General features: G+C 66.0%; 1 protein-coding gene across 1 annotated transcript in view; it reads left to right on the forward strand.

Annotated features, from left to right (window-relative positions):
* LOC103914090 (myomegalin-like) overlaps positions 1–6,072 on the forward strand; it is a 32,058-nt gene that overhangs the window by 25,017 nt on the left and 969 nt on the right. Inside the window, exons 25-39 of the mRNA XM_009320698.1 lie at positions 96–427; positions 508–676; positions 806–925; positions 1,011–1,485; positions 1,724–1,959; positions 2,172–2,223; positions 2,517–2,734; positions 3,093–3,311; positions 3,859–4,080; positions 4,258–4,389; positions 4,540–4,659; positions 4,752–4,929; positions 5,014–5,138; positions 5,372–5,473; positions 5,654–6,067. Of these exons, the coding sequence (XP_009318973.1) occupies positions 96–427; positions 508–676; positions 806–925; positions 1,011–1,485; positions 1,724–1,959; positions 2,172–2,223; positions 2,517–2,734; positions 3,093–3,311; positions 3,859–4,080; positions 4,258–4,389; positions 4,540–4,659; positions 4,752–4,929; positions 5,014–5,138; positions 5,372–5,473; positions 5,654–6,067 (3,114 nt within the window). The remainder of the gene's footprint in view (positions 1–95; positions 428–507; positions 677–805; positions 926–1,010; positions 1,486–1,723; positions 1,960–2,171; positions 2,224–2,516; positions 2,735–3,092; positions 3,312–3,858; positions 4,081–4,257; positions 4,390–4,539; positions 4,660–4,751; positions 4,930–5,013; positions 5,139–5,371; positions 5,474–5,653; positions 6,068–6,072) is intronic.

Genomic DNA, 6,072 nt, shown 5'->3' on the forward strand with positions numbered 1-6,072 from the left:
CCCACCTCAGGCAAGACCCCCAGATCGGGGAGCCAGCGGGTGGCGGCAGCTCGAGGGGGCACCCCGTTGTCTCGGCTGCTGCCTGCCCTTCACAGTGCTGTGTGCCCCCAGAAAGGCAATGCTGAGCCTGTGCCTGGAGAATGCGGAGCTGAAAGAGCGGATGGGTGAAGCCACGTCGCTGCTGGAGAGTGGGGAGCAGGAGGAGGCTGGGCCGGGCACCCCCCTGGCCCCCGAGCCCCGCAGGCTGCAGCGGAAGAGCCGCAGCACCCTTGGGGACCACCCGGCTGGTGGCAGCAGCGATGGCCAGGGGGTCCCGGCAGAGAGGGGAGCTGTGCCCACCAAACGCCCAGCACTGGAGGCACAATCCCAGGACGACGTACCCAAGAGACCCTGCCCTGGCACCCCGGGTGGAGGGAACGGGAGCCATGTAAGTGCCCTGAGCACAGGGAACTGGGATGGGGATGCTGATGGAGGTAGGGAGCTCACAATTCATCTCCCCTCTGGCAGGCGGAGGGCACAGCCCCCAGCGGGGGCTGGCCAGGGCTGGGTGCAGAGCTGTGCTCCCAGGTGGCACAGGGCCAAAGGCAGTGCCAGGAGCTGCAGGACAAGCTCGCCGCCTCGGAGGCCACGGTGCGAGCACAAGCCAAGCAGCTGGAGAAGTACCATGTCCTGCTCCGTGAGTTAAAACCCTGGGCGGGATGGGGGTCTGTGCCGAGCCTGGCATGCCCTGTGCATGGCACTATATGTGGGGCAAGGATGGTGAATCCTGCCCAGAGGGGGACCCTGAGCTGATGGGGCTTCCCAGCAGGTGAACCCCACGCCCAGCAGCTCAGCAAGCAAGTGCAGGTGGACTTCCAGGACCTGGGCTATGAGACGTGTGGGCGAAGCGAGACCGAGGCTGACCGGGACGAGACCACCAGCCCTGGTAAGGAGAGCCAGCGGCTCCAGGGATCCCTGTGCCTTGCCCACCTGCCATGGAAAAGTGACACCATGCTCTGCCTTCTCTGCAGAGTGCGAGGAGCCAGATGTATTCAGCGAGCCCAGCCTGGGCGAGGAGCCGGGGTCCCCGTGCCAGCCAGGGATGCCCAGGGTGGACAAGGCTAGCCGGAAAGCCATGGCACCGGCAGATGTGGGGGCCCTGCGCCAGCACATCCAGGACCTTAAGGCGCAGCTGCTCAATGCCAACAAGGTGATCCAGAGCCTGCAGCGTCGTGCCCGCTCCGTCTCCGTCACCAGTGGCTACGCCTCGGGCGCTGAGCGGCCCCCACTGGGTCCCACGGCCCTGGCCTCCCCGGCCCACAGCCTCACTGATGAGGATGAGGGCTGGCAGTCGGATGGCCACGGCACCCTCTGCCCGCCTGCCCTACGGGCACACCGCGACCTACAGCGCCTGGTGCACCGCGTGGCCCTCCTCGAAGCGCAGCTGCCTGCAACCAAGCCTGGAGGGGTTTTGCCCAAGGAGCTGCAATCTGCCACCTGGCCAGGGTATGACCGTGGGGATCGGGGCCATATAGGTGGCTACGAGGGTCTCCAGGGGTTGCCTAAGGTGGTGGCTTCTTGTTGCGTGCTTTCCCCACAGCTGGGCTCCTGGGGCGTTTGCATGGTGGGGCAGAGCCCCAGGGGTGGACGGTGCACAGAATCCCCCATGGTACCCCATCCCTGCTGTGCTCTCTGGGGGGTTCTGGCAGCCCTGTGGACCCCCCGCTTGCCGATCCCCCCCTAGGAAGTACGACTCGCTGATCCAAGCACAGGCTCGGGAGCTCTCCCACCTGCGGCAGACGCTGCGGGAAGGCCGCGGGGTGAGCCGCAGCCTGGCCCAGCACCTGCACGATGCCCTGCGGTCCTTTGAGGAGCTCCTCCGTGGCACCGACATCGACTACTACCTGGGCCAGGGCTTTCGGGAGCAGCTGGCCCAGGGCAGGCAGCTGGCCGAGCGGCTCAGTGACAAGCTGGGCACCAGTAAGTACCTTTGGGGGGGGCACTGGGGCTGTGCATCGTGGGGCACGGCGGGCCGGGAAGGGATGCTTTGATGGATGCTGTGAAGGGCTGGGGCCATTAGGACACCTTGTGTTGTGTGGGCTACCTGCTTCGACCTGGGCTGGCTCTGTTTGGGGATGGGCAGCCTGGGGTATGGGGACACTGAGTGGCTTTTCTCTGGCTTGGTTTTTCAGGAGATCGACAAGATGGGGAGGGTAAAACCAGCCACGAACTCCTGGCACTGAGGTATCTGTTCCCAGGGAGGGCTTGGGGGACCTGCTCTGCACGGGCACTCTGGGGGCTATCACTGCTTTTGGGGTGAGGGTCCAGGGTGCCCTCAGGGTCTCTGCTCCAGGCGGACCTCCTGTGGCTGCCTCTCCTCTGTGGATGGGGAACCCGAGGCTTGGGCTGGGCACCCCATGCCTCCAGGCAGCCTTGCAGCACAGGTGGGATGTGTCATGTGCGGTGTCATGCGGGGAAGGGCTGTGGGATGGGCGTCACCCTGCCCTGCCAGCCCCGGTGATGGGCCACCTCTGCAGGCTCAGCCGGGAGCTCCAGGAGAAGGAGAAGGTGATCGAGAGCCTGGAGGCGAAGCTGCAGGAGCGCTGTGAGTCCCCGGGCAGCAGCCGCCCGCCCTCTGAGTCGTCCCGCTCTGCCACCAGCGCCTCCTTCGTGTCCGAGGGGCTGGAGCCCTGCTCTGACGGGGACGTGGCCAGCGAGTGCAGCCAGTGCCGCGAGGAGCCCGCCCGACTCGCAGGTACCGTGGAGTGCCCAGGGGCCAGAACTGCGGGCTGGGGACGTCCAGCCCCCCTCTGTAGCTCGTGGGTCCCTGCAGCAGTAGGTGCCCATCAGGCCTGGGCGGGGGCTGCCCATGGAGCACCACGCACCAACCCCAGCCTAGGGGGGGTGAGCACGCAGCACCTGGGGCTGCAGGGGAGTGTCTCGGGAAGCCTTGCTATGGTACCACAGCCCTGTAAGGCTGGGACCTGACTGACCTCGCGTGGGCTGCTCGGGGCATGCCAGGATCCCCAGTGCCCCCGGGGAGGAGGGGTCCCCACCAGTCTGAGCCAGAGCCACACTAAACATCTCTCTCTCCATCTCTCTCCTGTCTCTAGGCCTTCACTTAAACTCCTTGTCCAAATCCATTAGTGCCCCCCTGCCTGCGCTGGCCCCCAGGCTGCCCCCCTTCCTGCCTGCTGGGCCACCCCCTCCTGCGCCGCCCCCGCTCATGGGCTGCTGCGGGACCCCCGTCTGCTCCCTGGCTGAGGCCCAGCAGGAACTGCAGGTGCTCCGGAGGCAGCTGGGAGAAAGTGAGCGTGTGCCTCCGGCATGGGGTTGGTCCTGCCTGCCCTGCGTGCCGTGCCGTGCTGTGCTGTGCTGTGCCGCATGGCCCCTCGCCCTCTCTGACCTGCCTGTCCTTTCCTGGCCCTTCTCCTGCTACCCAGGGCCACTGCTTCGAGGTTGGGCCCCATGACTCTGGCTGGGGGATGATGGGGACATGTGGCTCATGTAGAGAGGACCTGGTGGGTGGGATGAACACAGCCTGAAGCAGCACTAGCCCTTGGTGTGGGCACTTGCACATCCTAGGGCCCCTGGGAAAGGGCTGGTTTGGTTAATTGTTGTGTAGGAGTGGGGCTGAGACCCTCCAACTCGTGTCGTGTAATCAGTAAGCCCTGGGAGAGCCTCTTCTGCTCTTCAGGGGGAACGGGTTTGACCAGGACAGAAGGTCAATGATGGGGGATCACCATGGGGGTATGTGGGGCTGCACTGTTGGGCAGACTGAGAAGGGAGCAAAAAGCACATAGTGGGAGTGTGTTACCCCCAGTCTTCCTCCCTGCTCATTGCCCTCCTCCTCCTCACTGCTTTGCCTTGTGCGTGCAGGTGTGACACTCCCCATGGCACCAGCAAAGCCCACAGCCCCACTGGGCCCCTTTGGAGAGGGCAGCAAAGCCCCAGCATCGCTCTGCCGACACGGCACACTGCAGAGCCTGGCTGAGATCCCCGGGGCCACCAAGACCCGTGCCCTCTGGGACATACCCCCTCCCGGCCAGCCGCTTTACGGGGCCCTGCCATTGGGGTATCCCTCCAGCCAGAAGCTAACAGGTAACGTCCATGCTGGAGAGCATGGGGGCATCCCGGCTGGGTGTGGGGGAACAGGGAGGAGACCTGTCACCAGAATGGCTGCGGGACATGGCTCTGGTATGGGGCAGGATAGTGGGGACGGCATGGGGCAGGCGCTACAGCCATCCCTGCCCTGAGCCTTCTCCTCGGCTGTGGCAGGGGCAGACCTGCTGGAGGAGCACTTGGTGGAGATCCGCAGCTTGCGCCAGCGCCTCGAGGAGTCCATCTGCACCAACGACCGGCTCCGGGAGCAGCTTGAACACCGCCTGGCCTCCACCAGCAAGGCCAGCGGTATGGTGCTGCACTGGGGCCAGGGCTGCCAGGGAGCCCTGTGCTCTGAGGGGGGCCAACCTTTGCACACCCCATTGCACGGGGAGGGCACTCACCCTGTGCACGGCGGGGTGTCGGGAGAGAGACCCAGCACCAGTGCCCCCTTTGCAGGATTGCCCAGCAATGTCTATGCCCAGGGGCCGGAGCCAGGGCTGCAGCTGAGTGGGGAGAACCAGGCTCTGCGCGAGGACAACAGGACCCTGCGGCTCCAGCGTGACCACCTCTCCCAAGGTAGGGCCAAGCTACCAGCGTCCCAGGACTGAGTCCCCGAGGGCACTGGCTGAGTGGGGTGGCAGTGACACCTCCATGGTCTCCATCCCTAGAGCTGGCGCGGGTGCAGGAGGCGCTCCTGGCTGCCTGCTCCCGGGCACGGGAGGCTGAAGCAGAGCTGGGCCAGAGGCTGGGGGAGCAGCGGAGGCTGGCAGAGGAGCTTGCCGAGCGCCAAGAGAGCGTCCAGCAGCTCCGAGACGAGCGGCGCTCTCTGCAGGAAGACAACAACAGGTAAGGCTTGGGGCATTGTGGCCTTGGGGCCGGCAGGGCTGGGTGGCATGGCTGGCCCTGGACTCATGTGTCACCCCTCTGCAGGCTGCAGCACATGGTGACGCTCCTGCAGCAGCAGTGTGAGGAGCAACGCCTGCTCCTGCAGACCCTGCGTGCAGAGCTGCATGTCTATGAGAGCCTCCCTGGCCCCTCCGCCGAGACCCGTGCAGGTATGGGACCTGCACCCAGACCCCCCCCGAGCCCCAGCGCTTCTGCCCAGTTCCTGGTCTTGGGGTGCCTGGCCCCTTTGCAACACTTGGGCGGTCCCAAACACCTCTCCTGTCGTGGCAGCAGGAGGGACACGGTGGCCTTGTAGGCAGGCAGCAAGGGAGGGAAGGCTCCTCAGCTGCCCCAGGCATGGAGCCATGGCCGTCCACAGGGGCTCAGACGCTTCTTGTTCCAGGCTGCTTCCCATCTCCTCCAGTGCGGGATGTTGGCACGAGCTCAGCAGCTCCCCTCTTCTCCCTGCAGCCCTCTGACACGTCGGTGGCCCGGCGGATGGACGGTGGGTATCAGAGCCTGCCCACACGTGTGCCTCAGGGCTGCTGTGACCTGACAAACTCATGGCACCACCCTTGCTGAGCAGGGACGGAGAGCCCAGGGCAGAGCCAAGCCCTGGGATGGGATGGGGAGGGCCGCAGGGGGAGCAGGCAGTGGTCCTTACCCTGCCCTGCTTGTCCCAAAGAGCCACGTGGGGCAGACCCACTGGTGAGGAAGAGCGAGGGACCGACAGGGGCTCACGTTGTCGGCCACCTGGACACCTACCGGGCCCTGGAGCAGCACATCCTGGAGGGGAAGGCGCTGGCCCGCGAGCTGATGTGTCTCATGCACCCGGCGCTCGGGCTGCCCAACTGCCCGCTCCCGGGAAAGGAGGTAAAGTGTGAGCAGGACGGGGCTGGTGGCAGCTGGGGGATGGACCCCGCTCTGTGGACTATGCATAAAGCGGCTCCTGAGCCCAATATCAGCCCCGAGCCTTGCAGGGCTGGCAAGCGGCAGGTAGTGTCCAGCCTGGGGGCTGTTGCCGGCACTGCTCTGCAGTGTTGGGCTGGGCGCAGCGAGTCCCCAGGTGCAGTGGGATGCAGGTGCCCCAGCAGCACCCGCTCC

The sequence above is a fragment of the Pygoscelis adeliae genome, unplaced genomic scaffold (assembly GCF_000699105.1).
Source record: "Pygoscelis adeliae isolate BGI_AS28 unplaced genomic scaffold, ASM69910v1 Scaffold402, whole genome shotgun sequence".
NCBI lineage: Eukaryota > Metazoa > Chordata > Aves > Sphenisciformes > Spheniscidae > Pygoscelis > Pygoscelis adeliae.